The sequence below is a fragment of the Leuresthes tenuis genome, unplaced genomic scaffold (genome assembly GCF_036924035.1).
Source record: "Leuresthes tenuis unplaced genomic scaffold, fLeuTen1.0.hap1 SCAF_24, whole genome shotgun sequence".
Lineage (NCBI taxonomy): Eukaryota > Metazoa > Chordata > Actinopteri > Atheriniformes > Atherinopsidae > Leuresthes > Leuresthes tenuis.
Window position 1 is genome coordinate 11,175,797 of NW_027325378.1, and position 27,831 is coordinate 11,203,627.

Genomic DNA, 27,831 nt, shown 5'->3' on the forward strand with positions numbered 1-27,831 from the left:
AGGCAAAATCATTTTAACAATTCACACCCAACGTGTTGACAAACAGAAAACACAGAATCATTTTTATGCTGTTTTATTACATCTTTTGAACACTAAAACTGCTAAGTTATTACACCTGAAGACAATCTTCCCCCCTCCGTGAAAAACAGTATTAAGAGCAAGACATTAAAATTTCACAGCACTGCCTTTTATCATTCCACAGCACGAGTCCGTTTTTTTTTCTTTTTTCTTTTCTTTCTCCTCCTCACTCTCTCGCACAGGAAAAACAAAACAAACAAAAAAAAAAAAAAAACAGCTTCGTGAGACAAAGAAACACCATGGAAATGTAAGCAGCACAAAAAGCACCAAAAGTTCAACACGGGCCACTTGCTCTGAATATTATCAAGACATCTATGTGAAAATTCAAGGTCATCTCAGGCTCGTTTTGGCGGTGGAGAAACAAAAAGCTCTCGCAGTCGGAACGGACAGTTTGAAGAAAGCATCTTGATAATATCTGTCACAACTGACTTTCCGTTTTAAAAACCAATTCTGTACAGCTACGAGGCTCTGCTCATGCGGCCCTCTTTGTTGCAACATGTAAAAAGATCTACGCTGGGAGACGCTGTGGATCCGTATCTGAATATCAAGAAAAATATTGAAATATTGATTCTTTTTTGTTTCGTTTATATATTTAAGTGGCTAAACTGCAAAAGTGAAGTCTTACACTAGTCTTACATACAGACAAAAAGAACGATATCCAACCGACATGATGCGATACCGTCACTTGAGGTGCACATACATAAGATTCAGGCCATGATTACATCACACCCGGGGGAGCACATATTTTCACACTGTCAATGTAGGCATTCATGGTTCACTTAAGAAGTTCTACTCGATGAAGTCAGCTCTGGTAAGGTCACTTGAAACTAAAACACAATACGAACTCGGTGGGGTGGGGGGGGGTTTATGCACGACTAAATGTAAAATAAAGTGAGGCCGTGACATTTCTTTCCAACCAGCTTCAAAAGCGAGCTCCCAACGAGGAAATACACTTTCCTACAAGGATGTGCTCAGACATCCCAAACGAGTCGCTCGCTAATCACCCAACTGACGCACATGCAAAGCTTTAACCAAATCGCACGCGGCAGTGATGAGAGAAGTGGGAAGCACAAGATAAAGAAGGGAAGGGGGGGGAAGAAAAAAAGGGACACTGAAAACCTTTGGTTGCCAGAAAGCTGTGAAGGCACATTTAAAATCTCCTAAATCTTTCAAAGTGGGGGACGTTACGTTGGCATTTGTCACATTAATACTGCGGAACGTCGCAGATGCTGTAGAGCCGGAAGTCCGGGAGGAACCACGCCAGGACAATTTAAAAAAGAATAACAACAGATGATCACTACTGGAGGCAAACGCTGGTCTCACGCTACGTGTCGGCAGAGCGAAGATAACAAAGCAGCCAGGGATGTGTGGAAGAAACCCAACAGGATTGGTGCATCTGAAGGCTAATCCTGCGACTAAATGTGGTGAGATTACAGGCACTGAAACCCACTGCAGGTTCAAATGAGAAATCACGTTTAAACTTGTAGATTACGAACCCCACGCCAACAACAGTCTCCCATCAGAAGCTTCAGGAACACTGGATTGTTTAGTATGACGTCAACCGTGACTTGCAGTGTACAACCAGCACGTTTTAACCAGTCATTAATTAAACTGTAAGTTTTACCACTTCTAAATAATCTTCAATACGAATGGCTCCGTCAGTCACCTGGGAATGGGAGAAATAACAAGGCTCACGCCCATGTTTTGTGTTCTTAGTGGCATGACTGATTCTTTTTCTCATGCTTGTATTTACTAGACCTTTAAAAGCTCTGCCAGTAAGGTTCAGTCTTTTATTCTCTGCTATGATGCATCAGTGTTTGGCCAGCTCGGGCGTGGCTTTCCCGATACTTGTTATCCAGTGGAACACGCTCTGCACGTCTCCTCCAAAGTTCCTCATTGCTTGCTGCTTTTATAATTCGTATTCCTCCAAGTCCACTTTTTCCTTTCCTCCGCTCTGAGATCCCTCTTCCTTTTTGTGCTCTGGTCCAACTGGCCACAGCTGGAGAAGTCATCATCATCATCATCATCATCTCCCTGCAGGACTGGCTCCCTGCCAGCACCGCTGCAGCCGGCGGTGCATGCTGCCCCTCAACATCCACACACCCGGTTTCCCTTTCGAACGAACACCCATTCACTGGAGACCTTTACTGTAAATAAGAAGCACGTGTGCCGCTGAAAACATTACGGGCGCCGTGTTCTCACTCCACTCCGACCCCACAAACTGGATTCCTTCAAGCCTGGAGACTCCACAGGTGTTTAAACCCGCGCTCAGATGGAAACAAGACGCCCAAATATCAAAGAAAACAAACATCTACCCCGGGCTGGCGCTCTTTCATCGGTGCTTTGACATAAGGAATTGTTTTCTGAGACTCCTTTGTTCCTGCTTAAGGAAGTGGGCGTCTCCTTTGCATGATGTATATGCTCTGCAACCACGCAAACGTGACTCTTGGGTGACCCTCAACCCTCCAGTGATCGCTAATTCAGAAGCAGTGACATCATCGTCCAGACTGCCCGGCCCTCCATTTCCCCTCCGAGCTCCAGAGAGCTAGCGATTACCCCCCCCCTCCCATTCCCTCTCACTTAGCCGCCCTGCATCCTGAAACTTGTCCCCTTCGGTAAAACTGACAAGAAGCGTCAGCTGTCGCCCACATGCTGAGATGAAGAGGGTGGGGGCATAGAAGAAGAAGAAGAAGTACCACTTTGTGGTTCTTCATCTGAGCTGTAGATGGACTGACAGACCCCCCCATCACCTATGTGGATGGACTGTAAATCTCCCCCGTGGAGGATAGGAGGAAGGTGTGCGAGAGTCACAGGATTTAGAGCCCCCCACTGTTTGTGCTCCCTCAGCTTTGTAACATTCACATGATGTGTGGATACAGCAATGTGTGAGAAGAGCAGTTCTGTTGTACACAAAGAAAGCTGAATATCTAGTTTGCCTTTGCACAAAAAAAAAAAAGAAAAGAAAAAGGGGTGCGGGTCGAGGGGGGGGGGGGGGGACGCACAGCGGCATATTCCAATGTTGTCAGCAATGATCCTAACAGAAATGTAAATAAATATAGTTTGGTCACTTAAGTTTTTATTTGTGTTTAGCAGAAGCTGTGGATTAGTGTGTCCACAACCATGAAAAAACGCTTTAAGACAGACAGCACAAAAATGACTTGAAGTGTAGACCTGCAGGCACGGCTCTGAGTGTGCTAACATGGGAAAAAATACCTCGGTCGGGTGGTTCTCGTGTGTTGTGTACAGTTTAAAAAATAAAAAAGTCACATTTTTTTTTTTTAAAAGAAACTGTTAAAAAGATTATATATTATCAACAAAGAAAAGAAAACTAAATGCAACTCTAATAGATATCAAGGTGGAAATACATGGCATTGCCTATGACCTAACACATCTGGATAATTTAAGATAGGCGACCAAGAGGTCTGTAGTCAACTCTCAGGGGTCCATAGTCTTTTTGTCTCTCCCATGCTTTTTCCATACCTCCTCTTGGAATGCTCACAAAGGGCCATTCAAGTCCTGATGATGTGTTAAGTCTTCAGGCTTGGAGCTGAAATGTTAGTGTGTGTGTTCTGGTGTAAATAGCTGTATTATCTATGGATGCCATTAATGTGTAGAGGTGCGAGTTGGTATGTTTGTGTTTTCATGTGTGTGTGTGTGTGTGGGAGATGGATCAGGACGCAGCCAGGGCCTTGACCAGGTACAGTTTGTCTCCCTGCTCACTGGTGAAGATGGGGGCCTTTTTGTAGTGTTCAACAAGCTCTTCCATAGAGTTGAACTTGCGCTGTCCAATGCAGTAAAGGCTTTCCTTCAGCTGCACTTTGAAATGCTTGTTCTTGCTCTGCGCCTTCAGGGAGATGGAGAAGTCATTTGGCTGAAAAGGAAAAGAAAAGCAAAGGTTAATAGCAGTATCTAAAAGCAGCCAAAGACAACAAATGAATCCACGCAGAAGACTGACCGATGATTCGCTGTCTCGGATGAGGAAGTCTCCCTCCGAGCCTCTCTGATTGAGGGCAACCTCAGCCTGGTGGCGCGTCACCTTTCCATAGTACCACTCCTTCCCTGCGAAGCGCCCGCTGCCTGAAGGAGAGATGTAGTCGCAGTCAGGTGTGGGAGGCCCCGCAGGCCCTGCTGTGGGTTTATAGGAGCTGGAGTCCAGCACAGTGACGTAGTTCTTGGGCACCAAGCCCAGCTGTCCATCTGCCTTGCGGCACTTCCACCACTCCGGGTCATTCTCGGGCTTCTCCACGACTTCCATTACCTCGCCCTTCTCAAAGTTTAGTTCCTCGTCGTTGCCTGAGCTGAAAGGGTAGAGTGCCTGAACCGTGTGCAGCACTCGGTTTCCATTCGTGGTGCTGTTCACTACAGCCGCGAGCTTCTCCGTCAGCGATCCGGCCGGGTCACCGAGCCCCCCCATGCCCCCCCCCCCCTGCCGTCCCGTCCACATCCTCCGTCACGTAGTTGGACGGAAACCAGCCAGACCGTCCGCTGTAGCTGCCGCGCCACCAGCCGTCACTGCACTTCTCCATCACCACCACCCGCGTGCCCTTCACCAGGGAAAGCTCGTCCTCGCGCTCCGCCGCGTAGCTGAACTTGACCAAGGCGGGGAGGTTGAGGTCATACAGCCGCTCGCCATTATCTGTACTCAGATCTGTGTCAGCGTTGGAGGCCGTGTCTCTCATAACTCCTTTTCTGCCCTTCCTAACCCCAAATCCTAGGAGAATTTCAAAGAACAAAGAGAGGTGTTAAAAGTTTTCTGAAATAAGACACGGATACCAAAATTAAGTCTCGTGAAACAGGTCCGAAACAGACATCCTTAATCAGCAGGTACAACTTTAAACTTGAAAGTGGGAATTTTACCAAAAGACAACTCTCTTGGAATTCAGTTTTTCACACCATTCCACTGATGTGGGACAAGTCTGAACAGAAAAACAAAAGCCATGAACATACACCATTAAAAAACAGCCTGAAAATTTAAGGGCGGGCGAAGAAAAAAAAAGCAGACAAATACCAGGAAATAATAAGTATTATGGGCTGTGGTGAAATGCAGGGAGGGTGGGTAAGCAGGGCTAAATATCACTCTGTCCACATCACCGTGCTCTAAACCCCCCACACTCCAAATACATTCTTGGGGATTAGGCCTAGGTGCTGAGGAAACAAAAAGAAAGGCAACGGTGTGGTGTGGCGAGAAGAGAAAAAAGGAGTGAGTGGGATGAAAACTTGTTTTGGCCTGGGCCTGTAAATCCTGCGGATACAAAAAATGTTAAGTGGTTTTATTCAAGCACTGTGACCTAACATTGAAGGAAGTCAAACACACTATGCTTGCCTTGAACTCGGAGACAAAAAGGTTCAGTCACATTTCTTTGCTGCTAATCACATCGCACTAATCACCTTGGCTGCCCTGACACCTGCAGCCTGGCTCTACAGCCCCATTTCAAACGGCCTGCCCAAACTGCCCAAACTTCCCTTCCATCCGGCCCACATCTTGGTATTATTTAACACCTTTCAGACCTGAATTTAAATGTCTTCAAACCAGATTTGAAGTTGTGAAATCCGGCAAGAATTTCCACTTTGCAATCCAGCATACTAAGAGTTATATGAAGCATGTGAAGCTAGCAGAGGATGCAGTGTGGAGATCATGCCTTCTTCCTACTTTCCAGGTGAGCGTACAGCAGCTCTAATGCCAGGTCTTGTGTATCTATATATCACCGTACTGTAATCAGTCTCACTGACGATGTAGACAAACCAGACCGAAGCCAAGACTAACCAACAACTCACACCAGACACCATGAGCAGATTTAGACCGAGACCCCATTTCTGATTACGTTTGCAAGGCTATTGCTTGCATAAACAAAAGACAGCTGGGTGAAATTATACAGTGAAGCAGGGTGGAGTCTCTGGGACAGCGCTGAGAGGACGGTGTGTGTGTGGGTTTTTTTGTTGATCTGTGCGGGGAACGTGAGCACGCTTTACCACAGATAAAGATTGTTACTGAAAGGTGCCTCTGACTCAAGGAGAGCAGACAAATTTCACGGTAGCGTTGAGAGTCCAACGTCAAATTTCTTCCAGGTAGACCCTGTTATTAGTCACACCACCGTGCATAACTACAGACTCCAGACAGGGTGTTAAGAGCTGATGTCTGCAGGCGGAGGTTAGGTTAGCGCAGATGCTAGTTAGGCACCTTTGCAATCACATCATCTTTTAAAGGAAAAAGAAACAACTCTTATAAAAAGCTTTGAGGAAGAGAAGACCATCAAACACTCATTAACATAAATACACCACTTTGGTGTTTGAAACTGTGCGAGTTTAGCAGACAGAATAAAGATTCACCACATCTAAAAGATAACGGGCACGATGAGAAACGGTGATCACGCAGGTGCAAGCACCAGGAAGCGTCTTGGCACTACTCCTTTGTTTCAAACCAAAAGGTCAAAGGTCAACTGTGTAGAGAAGAGCATCTTTTAGCTCCAGCTGAGAACAGAGAGACAGCTGAGAGTTTATACTTTATCTGTCCGGTTCAGGTAACACAGTCCTTATCAGTGTCCCTGTCCCTGGTTTTCATTTGCCGCTTCCTGCTAAGCTGACATGACGCTTTGCATTAAAAAAGCAGATCCTCTGCATTTGACTAGATGCCAAATCTGTACCTGGGTAATAATGGGAAGTTTGTATTTGCCTGTACTGTTTTAGATAGATTGATGAGGAGATACAGGCCTGTTATTGAGGGCAACTGCTGCTCTGAGGGTTCATCTGTTGTGCGGTTGTGGGTTAATCATAAGATTTCACTTGTCAGCTGTGTGGAAGAGCTGCAAGCCACAGTTTCCAAAGGAGGGCACAGCTGCATACTACTCAGGTGACAGTAACTGGTAACACTTCCTTAATATTCTGACAGTTCAGTGAAATGTTGAGCTTTTGGGTACAATATCGACACTTTTAAATATAATGAAATATAAGAAAAGTTCAGAGACGTAATAACACTGAACAAAGTGTGCAGGAGGTAGTGACACATCTGTACAAATATGCTTCATAAACCTGCAGATATTCCAAATAATCAGGAGCCATTTGCCAAGTTCAAGCTATTCAAACAGGACCCATAACTGCTGCGATTGAGATCTGTGGATTTTATGAAGCTGGTTACAAACACCTTTACCACGAGATGTGAGGAAGAGCAGGATTATTCACATCGGGATAATTCCACAATCACTAATACAACAAACTCCTTTTGTGCCTCAGTATGGTATTAGGAAAAGTATAAATAGCTCAACATCATGATAAGTGACAGACTGCAACCCATGAACAATTAGACAAACTAAAAATATACATCCTCCTTCCACTCAGTTCCCCTGAAGCTGCCTCTCAGCACCTGTACTCGAGCTCCCCGCCTGATGTCAGCCTTAAATGCTGCCAAATATATGGCAGCATAGTATATGCTATGTGGTTTTTTTCGGTTTCCCCTGAAAACCACAGTTCGCATTGGTGTTCTGCTGCTACCTGGGGAAACCTTGTGAGAGAAATGAACAAACGCTATGCGTCGGAAACTTCTCTGGAACGGCCGCATGCGTCTTCCTGAGAGGGTGATGTGGAGGAGGAAAATGACACCGACTCACAAGGCTGTAAATCACTGCAAACTATGGCGAGGAGCATGACACGCGCATGTTAAACCCCTCTGAAAAGAGAAAAGTAACTGTTTACAGCAGAAGAAAGTGCCGGAGGGTTTGTTGGGCTACCAGTGACATACAGGAACTAGTTTTTTTTCTTAACTCTGGCCTCCCTGCGCTGGCCGGCCATCCATTGTCTGCCAGAGCCCTTTCGACCCCTCGGTTTCCCTCCATTCCAGGGCTCTTCCTTTGTGGACGACAACACCCCGCGTCAGGCTGTCTGACAGTGCTTTACCATCCCTCTGCTTTGACACAGCACACTTTTACCAACAGTCAGTTCAACCCAGAGCAGCCTGACCGACACTCTCTGGTGAGCCACTGTTTTATCCTCCATTGCAAATGGAGTCAGGTTGCCTAAATGATCATTAAGCAGTCATTGTCACCTGGTGACGGACTCTTAGGAAGTGATCTACATGTTGACAGGATTTCAAACTCTGACCGCAATGCGTCTCCAGACAGGTAATTGAAAACAGCCGTATGGTTTTGTGCGAGACATGCACTCTAAATGTAATGACAGCATGTTCAGTCAGAAACGGTTCAAACGAAAGGCAAAACACACAAATGTGAGTTGGCGTATTCTTGGTTGGGGCTGCCTTTTAGACTACAGCTTCAATCGCGCTGCTGACATAGATGACAGATACACAGGAAACATGCAAGCTTCTTTCAATTTCAGCCATCTGAAACATCAAAAGCAGGCAGCCATCGATCTCTGTGATGGAAGAGCTAAGGGAAGAAACGCAGCTCTCTTTGTGTAAAGCCCTGTATGGAGCAGCCTTACTGTCAGGAGACAAGCCAAATAACACTCATCCCCAAAGTGAAACTGAGAGCGCGATCTCTCAAAAAACTGTTGGAAACCATGTGGAAACATAGCAACAAGATGGTAATAAAGAGCTCATTCTCGATCTATAGCCACCGCATTTCAAAGCAAACCTTTTGTCTCGACTTTTTCTCTGATGAACTAAATCTTAAAAGAATTGGCTTTGTACCCACAGACCTGATGATTTAAACCCGCTGAGAAGCATTTCCCGAAAGTCGCTACCGTACACGGGTTACATGTACTGTGAAAATTAACTACAGCATGTGAACTCTGGCTTAAGAACAGTCGCAAACACTAGAAAGAGTTTGGATTTTCTATGAAGGAACACCACATAATGTACCAACTGATCAACAGGGTTGGTCAGAAATCGGTAGACTGTGGGATCAAATTAAACAACCAGACGATAAAGCATGTGAAATGAATGTATTAAGACTTAATTTACATTGAAATGGTTTGATTGCACCTTTAAAATCAATGCTCTTTTATTTCTTTAAATTGTTTATGAATATTGGAGCTCTCCCTTCTTTGGTCAAACTGAAAATGAGTGATTTTGAAAGTCCTTCATGTGACCTTTGAATAAAAAAAAATATATATATATATATATATATATATATATATATATAAAACCCAGCATCCTCCATGATGCAGGTTACACAGAAACTTTTAGCTTGTGCCAAAAAGGTCATTTGATCTGACCAAATGTAAACTGAAAATAGTGAACCGAGTTGTTTTGAGTAGAAAAGGAGAACATTTTATGGTTCTTTCAGCATTAACTTTCCCCTTTTTTTTCTTAAAGTGTGGCCGATGAGTATTACAGACTCTTTATTACGCTATTCGAAGCCAACCCTGCTTTTAACATACGTGAGGACAGCTGTTGGTACGCAAGACTTGGTAAGCATCCCTGCTAATAACAGGAACTGGTAAACTAGCCACGCAGGAAATGTAGTGCACCACAATGCAATTTACTTCCTGTAAGGACATTACCTAAACCATTAAAAAATAAATAAATAAATACTGTGCCTCCTGAAAAACATGAGGTCCATGTTGTCCATATTTACAGTCCTGGCTACTGTTCAACAAGCCCAGACCACTACTCACTTCCTGTGATGGGAAGAGGAAGCAGGAAAACACACCTTTACAGAAGAAGCGCATCATAAGCTTAATTATTCAAGTTATTCAAGTCTTTTGCTTGTGTGGTTGGGGAACAGAGGCGAGTGGTTTTGGGTGGTGGAGGAGGGGGAGAAGCGGGAGCTGGGAGTGAGGGACAAAGACTGCCAGAAAGTCCAGCAGACAGCCCCGTACACCATGATTCAACTTCCTTCTAACTTCACACTTCCTCTCGGGCCTGCACTCCTCCAAAGCTCAGAGAGAAATGTGGCTCAAATTAGAGTTTCCGCTCGCTGGGGAGACTGAGAAACAGGAAAACAGAGGGAGGGGAGAAAGAGTTACCAACAGCTCTCCGTTTACACAAGCAAAACGTTTGTTAGCTCATCTGTACCTTCTTCTCACCCCTTTAAGATTACGAGCAGACCGCTCAGCGACACAAACGCATGCAAGGTCGCAGGAGAAGACAGACAAAGCCAGGAGAGAGCACTCAGCAGCAAGGTGAGATTACAGCGAGGGTGTGCGCCAGGGCCTTTTGAAAGAGTGTCAGTGTGGCTGTTAAGTATCCACGACCAACGGACCTTCACAGGTAATGACATTCTTCTGATAACCCAGAGAGGTGGAGGAGATGGGAGCCCGGATCCCATCAATCAGCAAGGACCCCTTCCTGCTCTTAGCACAATGACTACAGTGTTCTACATGAGCACCCCACGTCCCTTTAAAAACTGTAGCTCATGACTAGCCGTGGGGTGTAGAGGCGAGGGGGGGGGGCACCCCTCCCAGAATGAGCGAGCTTGCCCTTAGGGTAGCATAAAAGAAAACAGGCATTGGCTACATCTTGAGATATTCCTAAACAGGGTGGAGAGGAGGGCTCTTCAAGCATGATAATGTAATCCACCAAGTTGCAGCCCACTCAGCAAGACAAATGCTCGGAGAAAAAATGAACTAGGATCACTGTGTGTGTGTGTGTTTCAAAGAAAGAGACAGAGAAGGATTGCTGAGGCAATTACAGGCTTCGGCTCAGCAGAAGGCTTTTCAAAAGCATATCCACCCAGTCTCTGCAGCCACTCGCACAGACACAGCCTCAAAAGCTGTTAAGACCCCCTCTCATCCGCTCTCTGCCAAAACAATGTGTTAGCTCAAAAAATCTGGCTCCACCTGCTCTGAATTCAACACGTTTGGTTGGTTAACTTCAAGCCTAAACTTTTAACCAAAGTGAGAAATCAGAAAGGGAAGAGGAGGGGGAAAAAAAAACCTGACAACTTCTCCCAGACAGTTGTAGAAAAAAAATAAGAACTACTCAAAGTTCAGGGGAAAATGTTCCCCGACCACCAGCGAAACAACAAACGGGATCAGAACAACTGTAAGGAGCTACAAAGACTAGGAAAGTTAAAAACTCACGAAAGAAATGTTTGAATAGGTTAGCCATGTCCATTTTGGGCTCGCCGTCTCTCCCCCTCTCCGTTCGTCTCTTTCCCAGCCCCTGCTCTCTTCCCACTGCAGCTGTAGAGTTATTTCATGTGAACACCCAGAGAGCTGGGCGGGCTGCAGAGTAGGGCATCCCCCTCCCTGACCATGTGGTCAGGGCTTAGCCAATGAGAGTTCAGGATAGAGAGGCCTCCAAACCAGCTCTGGAAGGCAAACTACAGAGGCCTCATGGAGTGGGGAGGGAGGACAGAGAGACAGAGACTCAAGCTTCTACTTAGTCAGAAAGGAAAGAAATGAAAGAAGAGAGCTACATGGAAAAGTGAAGGAGTCGTTTCCTCAGGGTGTACCAGCAGAGTCTTACAAAAAAAGGAAAGAGGAAATAACCGGGATCTGTAGGACGCAACTGCTGAGTGACTCAGTGAGTGCTCAGTGTCACATGACTGCAGTTGTTTGTAGAGACACACTCATAACTTCACAACAAACCCAGGAAACATGAGTCCTCACACATAGAAACGCACACACACAGCAAAGCACAGCCCTGTGCAGACAGATCATGCTCTCACACATTCTTTCAAACGATGACACTTCTCCACACCCAGCAACTGAAAAAGAGATAAATTTTTCCACCCACACGAACTTACAAAAGTGTGATCCTCAGGCTGATTCTCTTGCTCTCCCACACATATGAACACAACTGCACTGACCTAAAACATCTTAAAATCCATTCATTAACTAGGAAATGGGCAAAATTAGGGTCAAGTCCTTGCAAACTTTTTAGAATTCTATTGTTTCATGAAGATTGGTGTGCTTTCTACCACTTTAAGTGTAGGTTAGACATGACTTGTGTTCGGGTCACTCATGCAGCTGTTCACCTGAGCCATTTGATCAATGGAGGAGCAGACAGGTGGGAAGGTGTTGCTGGGAGGCTCCTGGCTGTGGTTAATGGCAACACCTCCTCCCACACACAAACAAACGCACACTAAATGGTAACGGTCGGTCAAATAAACCCACACACCTCAGGGCAAGACAGGATGGACGCACTTTGAAAGCAGCAGTTAAACAAATTATACAGGGTCAAGCCAGAACAAACCCAGAAATCCCAGTTAGAATAAGGAGGGAAAAGAAGCCGTACTCTAAAACCCTGCCATACATAAACGGACACAAAAGTGCTCTCCAGCCAACAGGAAGAGGCAGCTCACGTGTCCAACAGATAAGTGTTTTGCAACCTCTGGAGTGTGCGATACAGTTTGAAACGGATGACATACTTCTGGTGTGTGCTAGAAAAGCCCCCGTTTCGCTCTTCTCTGCAGAGAAAATGCGCTCTGTGGCCTTTGCCTTCTTCTGAGAGGTCACCCTGCACAGAGGCAATCATCTTCACCACATCAATGAGAAGAAAAAAAGGCACAGGACATAAGGCCACCTCTGTTGACAGTCACACAAGCGCGGTTTGACGCTAGGTTTTCATCGTATTTTTCTATCATCTGCACTTTGCGGCGACCTCACCCCAGTCAAAACAAAAAAAATATATTTAAAGTACCAAAACTCAATGGCCTAACCACAACAAGGCTTTAAAACAGGGCTGTCGAAAGTCTTATTTCAAATTAATTCAATGACACGGTAATCACGATTAAATCACAAACTTCTCTAATTTTGTGGTCTGTTGAAATTTTTCACAATCATACTATAACCTGCTGAGTTGAATCAGCAAAGTTAGGAGCAGACAGATTACAACACCCACCATTATCAGGTAATGGGGCTGTCTTTTTTTAAATTTATTTATTTTTTTTAAATAAGTGCAGTTCTTCAACCGTATTTGAATGTTGCTTTAGGTCAAGCTGCCGATAAAGCGCCCTTTACTGGATCACATGGAAAAAACAAATGGCCCGAAGCATCATCAATACAGATGATGATCTGAAGTACTTAAGGACTGACCATCAGAGTTTTCCCTCACACACAACATGCCAGCCCAGTTCAGGCCCGAAACAGTGAGACAGTCGACTTTCCTGAAGGTCGATGCCTTGTTTTCCACCGAGGCGTACGGACTGCAGTCTGTCATTATACCAGGAAGAACTCTGTAAGTGCTAGATGTCTGCATGGCTGGTATGAGAGTACAGAGCGATTTCCTCTCCCTGATTTTCATGGCCTTTGGTAAATACCACGGTGGTAACATTTCCACAGTCAGTTAATACAGAAGGCAGATCATAAATCTCATCACACCGCAGCCAACAACAGGGGCCTGCCCCTGGGACTGCAGACAGATTTGAGTCAGCTCTGGTATTAATTTAGCAGTGTTTCCACTAATAAGATAACCATCTATATGACCGAGGAGAGTCTTTTAAATTGGGTTAAACGACTGTGACAAAGGTTCCCATTTCCCCGTGTCAATAAGTGAACGTGGGTTCAAGTAAAGTTGGAAGTTTTACAGTGTGTTGCACTGAGGAAGTACTTTTAAAGCCAAATGCTCCGACAACATGTTTCATCCCTCTCTACAACCTCTCCGCATTAAATTAACTTCAATTATCAGCAATAAAAAGCCTTAATTGACCCGTAAATTTGATAAAAATTAAACTAAATAAAATGATACTTTGTTAACCCCAAAGGCAGATTGTGGGTTTTTTTTCCTGCTTTGAAACAGCACCACATAGAGAAAAATACTAAAGGTTTAGAAAGTAAAGAAAAGGCTTTTTTTTTTTTTCAAAAAGAGAAATTATGAAGCGAAACTAATGCCAAGCTGCGTGTATCTAATTCTTAAATATCTGTCATCAAGCGAACACAAATGGTAGCCTTGGCTCACATACACGGTTACATTTGGCTGGCTCCTTACTGTACAAGGCCTTTGGTAGATGGTACTCGCCAGAAATATTTCCATAGTGCTGACAGAGGAGACAACACCTGTCCTGTTTCACTTCCAGAAAAAAAAAAAAAAAGGTTTGCTTGCCCACAAAGAAAAAGTTGAGAAATTTAAACTTGATGGCACAAAAAGACACATGGAGAAAATACATACATGCCAGCTATCGATTAACATCTGAAATCCAAAAGTATGTATAACTGCCTTACCAGAGTTAATGCTTCGAGGTGAAAATTGAAACCTTAGGACAGACAAGACAATCTGTTTCTGAAGCCTCGGTGTCTGTGCACGGTGAGAACAAAGTAGCTTTCTGCATTTCAACCAATCACACGCCAGCCTGGGACCATCTTTCTGTGGTGGCTGTCATGTAATACATTGTATGTACCACAGCAGTGTGGTCAAAAACAAAGTAAGTGAGAGCTGACCTAGATTACGCTTGCTCCTGAGATGCTACCTTGTGTTGGTTTAAGATTCAGCTGAAACACAAAGCCTGTCAGTCTCCAGCCAAAAGATGCTGTGGGGGTCTTAAAATGTACAAATATTTAGAGAAGTGCTATCCATGCAGCTTAACTGGAATAATGAGATCCTCCATAAAAAATAAACAAGGTCATGGAGAGAGTTCAAACTAACATGCCTTCTGTTCCTTGCTTATTAACCCACCCACTAAAAAAAAAAAAAAAAAAAAATTGATTTTTCTTTTTTACCGAGTGTGTCTTTGAGATTCTTGACAATGGAAGCTTTCCTGGCGCTGTTTTTCCTCTCCACATAGTTGGACGGCACAAAGCCAGTTTTGTTGGTGGCATTTCGGACCCTCCACCAGGACTTGGAGTCATCGAGCAGCCAGAGACGCTCATTTTTCTTGATGTCCAGCTCCTGGTCCTGCTGGGCCATGTAGTCGAACTTGGCGATGACAATCACCTCTTCAGTCATCTTGCTGTAGGTAAACTGATCAGAGAAGGGGGGGGGGGGGGGGGGGGGGGGAGGCGGACATAAGAGTGGCCGAGAGACTTTACTACAATACAAACGCAAACATTAAAACAGTGCTTTTAATAAACTAGTTGTTAGAACTAGTGTTTTCTTATCCACAACAGTAGACAGCAGTAAGCCGTTTTAAACCTCCCTTAGATGTCGGGATGTTACACAAATATCTTTCTGCAACCATCTGCTCAGAATGATGTGCTCAGAACACATCTCAAGTAAATTTAGAAACGCTTTGCAGATGGATGGTCGTACCTGTTCTGCATCAAAGCTGAGAACTTCACAAGCTCCGACGCTTCTGTTGACCTGTGAAAGAACAGAAGAAACGCGAATTACAAACAGTCTCCTCTCAGATTCCTCACAAAGACATGCTCGCAACACTCTTAAGTTACTGTAATATCTACTATTTTTGTCAAATATGCATGCCAAGAGCATGCAGACAGTTATCCAAATACACCGCAGCTAGGCCAGAATCCTGCTGAAATTCCAGCACCCGTTTCCACAGTTTAGTCTCGCCGGTGCAGAATTTCCCTCCACCAATTGTATTCTTGAAATAACAGATAAATGACTTCTCTTTTCAGTCTTCTTACACTAACTGCTGTCCCAAGTGTACAGCCAATCTGGCAGAATCCACATCCTTCAGAAATTTACACAGGGGACGATTTACGTTAAGGAGCCGCCCGACAATTGTCTTTTGTGTTTTGGGCATCAAACACGAGCCAGGAGGATGGCAAAGATTGCTGTGAGAGGGAAGTAAATAAGAAGGACGCTGTGCGTCAGCAGTGACGCAACGTCAAGAAGTGGAGTTCTCTCACTGAGCCTTAATGATGTCGGATAGTGTTTTAAAATTAGCTCTGGCCTAGAAATGTTCTTATGGTGTGCAGCCTATGGAAATGTTTCACTCCAGTGAGCTGCATTGTAAATGAGCATGTCTGCACTGGTTCCCCAGGCCACCTAAAAATATGATTTTCTAACACTGTGATCCACTGTGAAAATGTGTTCATGCTCAACAATGAGCATATTCACAACAACTAGTCTTATGACCCACACAGCCGCTAGCGCAGCCAGCCTGAGCTTAAGTTAAACACTGCACACTCGGCTCAGCACTGAGAAAGTGAGGCTCTATTGAAGCGGCTGTTTGGCTGCTCTGATGTCATGGGAGTGGATGAAGTTTCACCTTCCCCCCCGTCCCCAAGACGGCCTTCAGGGACCAGACACTGACTTCTTTGATAGAGACCTCTCCGTTTTTATTTGAAGCAGCAGTAGCGTCTACGTTTCAGCCACAGCTGGCCTTGAGATGGGCACCGAACCTGATCTTAAGCTAACACGAGGCAAGGCGGCCAAGCTCATTTTCACCGTGATTAACCAAGAGCAATAACACGGTTCTCCAGGAGAAACAGTCGGGATGTGGAGGAGAATCATGTCCTCCAAGGAAAGTCATTTTACAGTCACTGTGGCAGACAAAGGCAAGTTAAGGGTCTGAGCTAAGAGATGTGACAAAGATCCCAAACATCAATCAACTCGGCTCACAATAAAATAAAATTAAAAAGTTGGGGAGGGGAGGTTGACATAATTTACCACATAGCATTTGGGTGTATGCAGCGGTTTTTTCTTGTCTGCTTCTTTTCCATCACTGATGAAATTAATGAACAGAGACATCTAAGGGAGCGGCACTGAAAAACAAAGAGCTGATTTACTCTCCTCGAGAGCCTCGTTCACTCTGACAAAGGCAACAATCTATCCACTCCCTGGGCTGGGCTGGGTAGCGGTCTGCCAAAAGAGCAACACAAGAGCATATACGAGCTCCGTCTCCATTTACAACATCCTTCCCTTACTGTCTTTTTCCCACTTTACACTAATCCCACCATTGCATGTAAAAAAATCATCAGAGCAGGAATTCCCCTTTCCAAGCCATCCCATATTCTGACATAAGCCTGCATCCCAGTCCCCCCTCTTTCAGCCGCCATCGCTGTCCCACGCCTAAGGCCACTGAGCGCTTAGTCCACATTTACGCCGCAGTGACTTACGACAGTGCTGATGTGAGGGAGGATCAAAAAGTTAAGTGACAGATGCTCTGAGCTAATCACGCAGCTGCAGACTGAGCCGAGGCCGTTCGCCACTCCAAACGCACTAAACGCCGGGTCAGACAGGTCAAACCGCTCAGATGGTGTCACATTTGCATCCACTGCCAGGCAGAATTAACAGGTAAGCCCAACCCACCACAAACACGCAGCGAACTAGTATCTGGCAACTTTTCAGATAAATAAAATTACGTCCTCGCAAAACATACAGAAAACCGCACGAACATTTCATTCATATACTTTCTTTAAAGCTTTACTAGCATCAAACACCGACCAAAGATTAACTTGGACTAAGTTGGACTCTTGTTTGGAAAATAACGCGGGCTCTTGTAACTAAGCAAAAAAATATATAAAACAAAATAAATCTATTGAATCACTAAGCTCTGCGGATATCAACAAAGGCACCCAGAACATGTGGAATGGTGGAGAAGTGATCAAATCTGTGGTAGGTGCTGGGTTTCAGCAGCCCAATGTGGCAGCTTCTTCCTGCTTTTATTTCTTCTTTGTGGTATTTTAACTGATCTGCCGGCAACATAAACATAAAGAAATAAAAAGTTCAAGATGCATAGAAAATGCTTAGTTATAACTGCACAAAAAGACTGAACGCAGCGCTTCCTGTAGATGCCTCAAAATAAAAGCTTTTCAGTGTACTTCAAACAGTTTGAGGAAGCAGTGTCAGCCAAAAGTTTCATTAACCGCTGCATTAATCATCAGAACAGCTGATGTCATTACAGCTCCCATAACAAGTGAATGGGTGACCCAGCCATTTATCACGATAGCAGGGTTGTCTTCGAAGCCATTTGTTAGAGGAGGCGTTTCCGATTGTGTAGACTTGGTGAAAACCCCTAGCAGGCCTTCCAGGAAGATCCCCCACTCCTTACCATGGTAAGAAATAAGTTACAAGTTCCTTTTTTTTTTCAGAAATCAGTAATTATTTCCTTTTGGAGTTCTCTGTGCAGCACTTTTCAGAAATGCAGCCTGTGTCATTACACCAAGTCTCTTTTTATGACTTGAGCTGACTTAAGTAATTGTAAAGCAAAACAAGAGAACAAAAGAACTATCACAAATGTGAAAGCCCTAAAACTCTTTTTTACTGTCAATGATGGTCTTCTTTATTATTTAGATTAACAAAGTAAGTATTCAACCTCCGTAAAAACCTCAGACTTTACAGCGATCTCAACAAATTAAATAGTTTTGTACAGTCAGTCCACCCATCATCCCAACATTAGAAAAGCCCGAACCACAATAAAAAAGGTGTTCCAAGATAACAATGGCTAAAGCAGTTTCCAGGATTTAAAGCATTGAATGACTCTGGATTTGTAGGGATGTTTGTTTCTGTTAAATAACTGCTCGAGTCCTTGGTTTGACCCGTTTTTCCAGCAACATGACTCCAAGCGCAAGTCTTTGATTCGCAGGTGGCGGCACAAGACTGAACTCAGTGTAGTCTTGTTAACACATGACAGAACGGAACCTACAGGATGAGGGAGCCTATCTATGCCATGCAAATGTGCTGTATTGTAAACTACTGAGTACCAAGCAGTATCTTATCTACTGTTCTAGCAGCAGCTGGAGCCCAGCGAAAAGTCAACCAGTGTTCCTATCAGTGATCCACTCGTGTTCCCAAGAGTACCGACACTGTTTCCCCATCAACAGAGTACTACCGGCTCAAATATGGCACGGTTACCACAGCTAATGAGCCTGGGGTAATGATGTATTGGCTTAGATTTTCACAAAACACTCCTACAATAACAGTTAAAAAAGGTCTCCGGCACAAGTTCACCAAAAACCACAAGAACTGCATATCAGTGGTGTAAAGAGATGCAAGTTGCAACTTTGCGAGTTCTTTTGTTAGATTGAAAAAATAGTGAGTTCCCCACATCCTGCAGTCTACAGCTGCTGTCATAATCTCATCTGTCTCTGCAGGAAAAAAAAAAAAACCATGAGCTGAGATCCAGTGAAAGAGCACACCTAGTGGCCTCCGTGGTAATTCCCTTTCACTGGAACTCTGTACACATGCACGAGAGAGAAGGAGACTAACACTCCACTGGCATTCAGCACAAATCTACCGAAAAGTCTTCGCATTTACCGGTGACACGAGAAGTTCTCGGTGAACGTAACGCCACAACAGGTGGTGACAGTACGAGCTAAACCAGCCTGCGAGAACAAATATGGATCCTTTTTCTCTCCTCACTGTGGGAACAAACAGTGTACCACTGCTCAGCAGGATTGCTGAGGCACTGAGACGGCAACAGCATGAGCTCACAGAGGCAGACAGGGTAACCTAATCCCTGTGACAGCCTGCTAAAATCACAGGGCTCTGCTGCCTTCTGGAATGTGCTCCGTGCGCTCGCTGCTAACTCAGCCCCTCTGGCACTGCTGCATTTCCTCAAACTTACAGCAAAAACTTGCATTTTAGCCACAAGGCTGTGGCTGGAGGACGGCGACGGACCAATGGGCACGGCGCTCGTGCTCTTTTCTTTTTTTCCACAGTGAACCTCAGCAGCTAAAGCCCATGAGACTGCATCTCATCCCCACCGTCCTGGATTCTCTCAAAACAAAACGGCAGCATAGCAGCAAAGGGTCATGGGAGACTTGGCAAGCCAGCTGTGAGACAGGAAGTGTGGACACAAGGGTGACCGGATGATGGGAAAGTGATGCAATCTGACAGAGTGCAGGCTTGACCCCAGAGTTCAGAGGAGTGCAGATAAATTATCTTTGCATTGATGCATGTAATGTACTTGTTAAACAGAGATGACATTTGGGACTAGTTAAAACTTTTAACACCACTGTTTTTCAGAGGAAAAAAACATTCTTCAGTAGAAAAACTATACTAATCCTGGATCATTGTAAAATTTAATTAAGGGGCCTACAGTGTTTTGGGCTAAGCATAGCAGCTACACTCTTGACTGTGTGAAAGCAGTTGGTTATCCAGCCCTCGGGATCACCCTCAGCAGTTGGGAATAGCCTAAAATAGCCTGTGGCTCATGTCCTTTGAGAACAGCCAGAGATTTATTCTCATAGCAACAACCCAAAGCAAAAGTTTCAAGCTTTCTTTAAGACCATCTTCACATCAAAAGGACTCACTCTGCACTCCAAACAAATCTGTGTGAAGCATACACAAATGCCACCGTATGAAATGTGTCGTTTGGCAGTTTACCCAGAAAACGCAAAGGCTCAGCCAAAACCCTGTATCGCACTACTTACCAGACCGTGATTTAAAGCCGTCAAGAGCAGTATTCATGAAGGTTTGTGAAAACAAGCTCTCTCAAAATAGTGCAACGTGCTTAATTTCAAGCAATAATCCATATATTACCTAACAGATATATTCTAATATTGGCCCATCCTTAACAGAGGATATTAATGCCTAAATTCAGCGGAAACAATATGTAATCATAAAACCACTGCGGCAAATTAACAAACAAAACTCTCCGATGTGTTTTCACTTCCCCATTTCTATTCACTCTTCTCTCCAGTCTGGTTGTCAACGGTATAACTGACATATTTTCTTTCTGTCTGGCAGAGATGCCGAACAGAATGGCACCTCAGGTCATTCAAGTACACACACATTTTACAAGGCATCCTTTCAAAATGGAGAAAGATGATGGGATATTGTTTGAGGTAGAAAAAAAAAGGGGGAAAAAAACATCTTAGGGTTATGTTTGGCTGCATTTACAGCCCAAAGGGAATTTCGATTAAATTGATTAATCCTAAAAGGGAAAATTACTTCTCTATGATCTTCTTCATTCTCCAAAATGAGGAAGTTAAACATCATTTGGCGAAGGTGCTTTCCTTAAAGGGGAACTCTGGTATTTTTAAACCTAGACCTTATTTCTGGCTTGAAATACATTTATCTACTCACCGAGAACAGTTTGGCGAAAGTCGGCGTCCTTCGGAAGCTATTTAGATAACTCGTGATCAGCGTATATCCATATAACGGAGTGAACGGGGCTAAGATGATGCAGCCTCTAAATAAGGCATTATCTGTCTTTATTTCACCAATACTTTAAGAAGAATGAATGAACTAACGTGTACTATAGCTCTGTTAGCTCATAGGTGCTGTTATGTGGCTACTTGCGGCTATAGGAGAGCTAACGGAGGGATTTCTACACAGGCACTCTGCCGGGACCACTTCATCCACACGCCCCCTCGAGCAGAGTTTATTTACTCCTTGCTCTGTGACAGTCACACAGAGTTTGTTACTGCTAGTTTTGTGCAACATGGCAGGATATTTATCAAATTTTGACAATGTGAACGACGACCTTGAGTAAGATGGAGGTTCTTACCGGAGTGAATGAGCTGTGCTGCAACCATGCGTCTTGATGAAGTCGTCCCAGTAGAGGCTGCATCGTCATTGCCTCATTCACTCCGTTATATGGATATATGCGGATCGTGAGTTATCTAAAGAACTTCTAAATAGTATCCTGCCAACCCCCGCGTGACAAATCAAGTGATCACAAGTTTAATTATCCAGAATGCGAATCAAGACAGGACCCCAAAAGTTCATCAGGGTTACTTTTGGACAGATCGCCAAACAGCAGAGGCCAACATTCAGAAAATCAGACACATTCCCACCGACTGGCCTGAAGTGAATAAACTAAGATAAACTAAACTGTTTGGGTTTATAACTCAGAAGAAGCAGTTTCTTTTCTCTTCAAGGTTGGGTCTGCGTAACACAACAACTGCAGTGGACACCCACAAGAGAAAAACAGGATTTACTTTCATTTCTGGGAATATTTGAGATGTGCCATCATATCTGAGAAGATGTCGGTCAGTCGCAAAGGTGTTCGCATTTCACCTTGTGCTAATCAAGCCTTCTTCTAAAGAGGCAAGAAGCGCATCAACATTTGTGCGTATTATCTTAAGATCTTTATTTTTTCTTATTCACATCTTGAAAACGCAAATAAAAACGTCAAGGTAAACGTAGATAATAGCAGTGTCTTTACCTGAGGGCTGAAGTCAAATGCACTGTCAAAAAGTGCTTTTTGTGAGGAAGTAACCTTAAGTTTTAGTGTTACAGTGTACAAAAACAGGGCTCACATTCTCGCTATGTATCAGCAGCACAGGCGGAATCCCAAAAATAGAGCTTGAATATGAAATTGAATTAAAAAAAAAAAAAAAATGTAGAGGATGATGTTGAGGAACGCATTTATTTCTTTAGAATGAGATCACTCCACAGAAACAGACAGATGACAGAAGGTGTCTCTCATGTGGGCGCTTACTAAAACATGATGGTAAAACGAAGTTCTTTAATGATCCTTATCAACTCTTAAAACCATTATCAAAGCATCTTCATCATAAAACCGCAGCAAACTCATAACGACTAATTCTAGTTAGAAGGAAGCCTCAAAATAGATATGATGAAATTCTTTACCAATCACAAGAATAAACACAAACGTAAGCCTAACTCAGATAATAATAAGCTGATAATAAGAGCTGCGAGGTATCGCTTCTGTGATATGAATGAAATTAACCGATGACTGGAACAGCAGGTGAATAATACCTCTTCTGTATTTTATAATCCAAATAAATGAATAATGTTGCCAACTATCCTTAAATGTCATCATCCTTTCATCCTGTTCTCAAGTCTGCACGCAACAAGTAGCAAACTCTGCTTTGTAAATAAAATCAAACCCAATAAATTATGCTTTTTTTGAGACTTTAGCAGAATCACCCTCCTGGGTGATGCCAGTTCTCGTATTGGGTGGCCTGCCAACCACCTCCAACTATTCCGGAACAAGGCAACAGCGAAATAAACCTTTAGGTTACCTCACAAATTCTGCAAGACCCAGAGTATTTCTCAACATCTAATCCGAGTTTACACAGCAGAAGGATTCCTGACATCAGGTTCTACAATGCTATAAAACCTTTTGTGTTTTAGTTTTGTGTGCTTCCCACGCTACTTAAAACAAAAGCATAAAGGAGATACTAAAAAAAAAAAAAAAAAAAAAAAAAAAGGATCATGTAAAATCTGCAATAGCCAGGCAGTGCACTGTAGCTGCATACAATGGACCATCTAAAGAAAAAACTACTGCTGCAGTCAAACTACTAGATGATAACCCCTGACAGCCCGTTTCAGGGAGATGAAACTGATACACTGGCTTCCTCTTCATTTTCCTTCAACCTGACAAATATGAGCCTTAGGGTGCTGTCACAATAGAACTAAATGAGCTACTTGGGACTGACGTCCACGAGGGCCACATGTGGGAACTTGTGCATCAGCATTTTAAAGAGCAGGAGGCATTCCAGATTACACCACAAATGCCTCAGCTTGGCGCAAATCAGCATCTTCTAGATCTTTGATAGGACACAGACAAGAAAGAAAACATTTTCCCCTCCCGAAATCCTCACATCTCTAGCACAAGACTGAGGCAGCCTACACACATTTCAAACACAGAGACGACCGTTCTTCATTCAAATGGGCTCTTTCAGGAAACGATCAAAAACATGTTCTCACAGCAGTTTACCTAAAGTCGCCATTTCTGTGCTAGCTTCATCACTACTCATGACTGGCGGTAGTCCCGTTTCGCTCCGATGGATCCAACTCGGCACATAAAAACTCAGGAGACGGAAAACGATTTGACATCAAGGGACCTGAGCAACAACAGATGACTGTCATGAACACTTTGCAGCCCGGCGATTTGATTTGATTTCCTACATGAAAATTTCCATAAACTGTAGCCCGCTTAGATAAGTATTTTACATATTGTGGCACAGATTGTATTAGGCCGCTTTCAGACACGAGATGCATGACGTTAACCACTTCGTCAGTCTGTTACAGTGACTTCGTCAGAGCCACAGTGTGCATGTGGCGCTTCCAATGTGCACGATAGTGAACACTGCATAAAGTATAACAAGTCTTTTAAAACTCTAAAGTAAAATGAGTTTTCTCCCAAAAAGGAAGTCCTATTACAAAGGCAATTCATATCTGTGTGTCAAGTGTGCAGTGGGTACATGAAGCACTGAAAGTGGATGGAGGCAACTCAAAAAAAGCCACTTTTCTACATAGTTAAGCTTATTCAACACTTGAGGGTCTGACTGTAGTACATTACCAGCTCGTTATCAACTCAAAAAGAGTCTTAAATTTGGCCAGACAGCAGCTCTGGTGCCTTTAAATGATTTCCTCTTGTTCATTCGGGGCTGGTGATGTGGGGGAAAAAAAAAAAGAAAAACTGGGTCCTGCGGTTTGTTTTCAATTGGTAAAATCGTGCCTCTGTTTTCTACTCGAGGAGTCAAACTGTCGGATTCCTCTGAAGATGCTGATCGCGTGTCAAATTAAGCCAGTAATGCTGTGCGTTAATGTGACGGCAGCAGTTCAAGTTTGCGCTGCGTTTGAAATGATGCATTTATTTCATTACGTAGGACCCCATCGGACTTCCACTACACAAAGTTGCAGAAAAGCACCAGAGGGGTAAATACACACGACTTCGATGCATTCAGTTGCCATCAGATTAACAGAGAGCCTCTCTACCCCACATGCATTTCCAAGCCGGGGCTGCTGTGCGTTACTGCGCATCGTGTCATGTGTGAAAGTACAGAGGTGCATCTACACGCCTCCGGAAGGTAGTAGCAGAGGCAAAAAGGTTCCACTGAAATCGCAGAAACTTGCTACTGTAATCAACAATGCTGCTGTTACTCAGCCAAATTCACAGTGCCGGCTTGATGCATGTCACGACACCGTGTTCTCCATCTGGCAGGCGTGAATACGAGGAGGTCTTCTTTTTTTTTTTTTTCTTTTTTTTTTCTATTTCTTCTTTCCCCTGCCTAAAAAGTGAAACTGCTATGTGAAGAAGGCAGAAAGCAGTGCATGTGTGAAAGAGGCTTTTCTGAGTGAGAACGTTGTCACTTTAAACAGGACAGACCACAGACATAAAAGAAAAAAAACAAAAAAAACTGGTGGTGTATTGTCATTTTTACAGTCAATATTGTACCTACGTACAGTAAGAACGATATTTTGATGAGAAAACTGAGCCATAAGAGTTTTTTTAACAAGACTGCTCAATGTTTACATGTTAGAAGTGTAACTGAGGTGCAGACTTCCCACAGCTTCAGCTTATTGGCAGTGACGCTGTAGCTGTGCCTGAAAAGATTGTTCATTGTGACAGAAATCTGCTATTTCTGAGAAGACATCATGACACAACTGCTTTTGTTTGTCAAGGATTCACAACGTGAGATATTGTCATAACACGGACAGTCACTGTTGCTCAAGTCCTCACATCCTCATTTCTACTCCGACAAACCCACTGAAAGAAAACCCCGAAACATAATTAACTGAGAGAGAAACATCACTGAAACTGCACACTTCTCATCTCCTACACGAGGAAGTCTGTTCACTCACTCCAAATGATCAATGACAGGAAAGATTTCGACCGCAAAAAAGCCTTCACCGTGGAGTCTTGCAAAAGTACAACAGCAACACCATGAGCAGCTCAAAGCTGAACAAAAGAGGCCCAGAGAGCAAGAGCTGGTGGTGTGCAGGTGATCTCGGCTTAAACAAGGAAGCCACCTTTAGCTTTGACTGTTAAAACATGCCATGCTTGAGCAGTCATTAGAAAACATGGCAAAAACAAAGCAGAATCAGAAAAGATAAAGAGGAAGTGAAAGATGGCTTATGCAATACCTGAGATTTGAGAGATACAACATAATAGAGACAAAGAGGAACAAAATCCCCATTTCTCAACATCATTAGAAACCACTTCTTGAAGTGGATTTCTGAACTAGTAATTTGATGAGAGGGATTTTTCATCGCCCGTTAGTTTTCTGGCTATCATGAAATGCACAGTTGGTATTTTTCCCCTCGGCCATGCGGACAGATTTGGCTGCTGGAGGCCACTGGTAACGCACAGCAAGGCACTGGGAGAGAGGCGAGGAGACAGGCTACTCTACAAAATGAGATCATCACTCCATAGCCATGAGGTTTTCTGTTAGAAAGTTCTAAAAAAAAAAAAAAAAAAAAAAGGGTGCCGTCATCAGAGAACATGCTACCATCTCTGCAAATATCAACCTGCACTGCCGAATAGCGAAAGCTTCAGTTCAGGGAGAAACCTCAATCGTGCACTTAGTTTGCAGCTGACAGGTGCAAATTTCCCAACGAGGCCGTTTATCGGGTAGCTTTTTTTTGGATATGGAATATAAAGAGAAAATGTGCGCCTTCAAGTGTGAAATGCTGATAAGTGCGCCTTCCCGGCAGTCTCCCTGAGAAACTCTGGCTATCCTCCCCGTGACTCCCACTGAGAGGAGAGCGACAGACCAAATGTCTCTCACCGTTCTCCCTTCCCGGAAACCTTTAGAGTGACAATTACAAGAGAAACTGTTCAGTTCGCCAGCTGCTGCCGTTTGGAAGCGTTACTCCCTTACAAACCTTTGGGTAGAACCAGCCACTTTTCCATCAAAACAATATCAGTAAGACAAAATAGGCCGTTATGATGAGTTGATGGCTGAAAAGTGCTGTTGAACAAATTCTTTAAAAGGCCACACAAACATAAGCGCCAACAGCTTGCCAACAATTACAGAGTCGTAATGCCCATTGTACTGAGGCGTGACATTTAGTCTGGTTTGGGCTTGTTTAAGGTACAAACAATGTGACGAGATAAACAGAGTGTGCGACTATCTTAAATCTTGCCCCAAAACAGAAATGGTTTCAAGCACTTGATACATTTGTCTTCCTGTTACTGGTGTATCTTTCAACGGGTTTATGATTTTAGGCATTTTCTGAGTAGATGAACCCTGTCGTCTAATGCAAGAATCTCCAGTGAGACAATGTGCAGATTTTCAGCCCTTTAAAATCCCTGCAAACACAACACTTACACCTTGGAGTCTGGACAACCCGTAAAAGACACTCCTAATTTCCATTTTGTGGCCCTGGTGTTGTTTCTCCAACTAAAACAACTATCATTAAAGGCCACCTATGGCTATTTAAAGGCATATTCAAAAGCTGTTTAAAAGGTTACTGTAAGCATAAGGAAACAGGTTAACTGTAATGTTTAGACATTATCATTACCATGGACAGTAATCAGCCCGAGAGGATTCAGGGCACAGCATCTAAAAACTGAATCTTGGGCCACTATAGTTACATAATAATATTAATATTAATAATGATAAAACAAGAGCCGACAATGCATTCAATTTGGAGAGACGGTTTACGTTCAAACGCAAGGGTTTTAACGCCACTGCGGCTCCTCTCCATTTCCAGTCTCAGAAATTCACGTGTCAACGTTGAGCACATCGCAAAATAAAGTCAGGAGTCCATAAGTAACGAGGTTGTGCTCCACTTCTGTCTCACCTTTCATCTTATAACTTAAGCTTGACAGCGTGTCACGCCACCCAACTTGGCTAACGTCAACCAGGCTAAGAAAAGAAAAAAAAGAAAAAGAAACACCAAACCACTAGTGTGGTAACAAATATTTCGGCTAAAGCCTAAAGAACAGTTCGGCCAGTTGTGTAACAGTGTGTTAGTCGTGTTGGCAAGCCGACAGACTGGTTTTGTCTGGGTTAACGTTTAGCCGTTAGCCTTCGTGAGCTTCAACGTTGAATTGAAGGAGAGCAGGAGCTATCTCTCGGGAGAAACGTTACAGCGGCAACAGCCAGGATCAGCGGCAAGGCAGATTCATATCACGTCTTACCTGACTGCCGATGTCCACCTCTTCTTATCTCTTTTGGAAAATATTTTGTGTTTAAACGTTTCGCACAAGATGCTCGCAAAAGGTGTCCACAATCCAAGCAAGCTAGCAGCCGGTTATTTTTCCCAATCCAAGAAGCTAGCCTAGCTGATTAGAGGCTGTGCCCCGTTGGAATCGCATTTCTGCATCAGAGCATGTCAGTGCTCAGCAGCCCCGGCTAAGCTAACTA

The 27,831-nt window shown here is 43.8% G+C and overlaps 1 protein-coding gene across 1 annotated transcript; it reads right to left on the reverse strand.

Moving 5' to 3' along the window:
* Nucleotides 1-57: 57 nt before the first annotated feature.
* Nucleotides 58-27,831, reverse strand: nck1b (NCK adaptor protein 1b). The gene is given in 6 exon segments (XM_072379083.1): nucleotides 58-3,949; nucleotides 4,034-4,504; nucleotides 4,506-4,789; nucleotides 14,632-14,872; nucleotides 15,161-15,211; nucleotides 27,606-27,831. Coding segments are annotated over 4 exon segments (1,182 nt in total). The 5' UTR covers nucleotides 14,858-14,872; nucleotides 15,161-15,211; nucleotides 27,606-27,831; the 3' UTR covers nucleotides 58-3,748.